Below are 642 nucleotides of genomic sequence, written 5' to 3'. Positions count from 1 at the left end.
AAACGGTACCGCGAGCGCCGTTGTATAGGCCAATTGGCTGCCAAAGGTTAGACGTCAGCATCAGACGGGCGCCAATGCACATAGGGGTCTGCTTCGCAAGGTTGCCTGCCTTGTCGTCCGGGGCCGCAGCCGAGCCAAGACCGACATTCTTAGCCTTGACCTGAATAACTGGCCGGCTGAGACGGTCGAGGTGGTAGTGGTTATATTCGTTCACCCTATCTTTAGTGGTGTACACTCGCAAGGCGTTGGCGAACCTGGCGACTTCTTGATCATCTAGCTTTGCCTGTACTCGGCTGGAAAGGAGTTTCCAGGACTCCACCGATAATTGGAGCAGCCGCAGTTCCCCGAGAGCTGTGCGAAACGCCTCCAGTTCGTCGCCCCGTTGCCGCTGGACAACCTTCAAGAAGACAGATTTATCGAAGCGTCTATACGCGTTCCTGCCGTTGATTTCCACTCCCTGCACCTCCTTCTCGTAGTAAAGCGGCTTCTGTAGCACGGGGGGAAGTTGAAAGAGGTCACCAACCAACAGTATATTTAGTCCTCCAAAAAATTCCTCATTCCTATTCGGGAATGCCTCGCGGAGACGGTCATCGATCCATGATAGCTGACGCAGTCCTGACATGCTCTTCTCATCGATTATCA

At 53.7% G+C, this 642-nt stretch overlaps 1 protein-coding gene across 1 annotated transcript in view; it reads right to left on the bottom strand.

The window, feature by feature from the left end:
• Window positions 1–622, bottom strand: part of MAA_11430 (Sec1 family protein) — a gene marked incomplete at both ends in the record, with an annotated part of 1,336 nt that extends 714 nt beyond the window's left edge. Inside the window, one exon of the mRNA XM_011413424.1 lies at window positions 10–622. Within this exon, the coding sequence (XP_011411726.1) occupies window positions 10–622 (613 nt within the window). The remainder of the gene's footprint in view (window positions 1–9) is intronic.
• Between the last annotated feature and the right edge of the window lie 20 nt (window positions 623–642).

The sequence above is a fragment of the Metarhizium robertsii genome (genome assembly GCF_000187425.2).
Source record: "Metarhizium robertsii ARSEF 23 chromosome Unknown MAA_Scf_8, whole genome shotgun sequence".
NCBI lineage: Eukaryota > Fungi > Ascomycota > Sordariomycetes > Hypocreales > Clavicipitaceae > Metarhizium > Metarhizium robertsii.
This window is presented reverse-complemented; position numbering and strand designations above follow the sequence as displayed.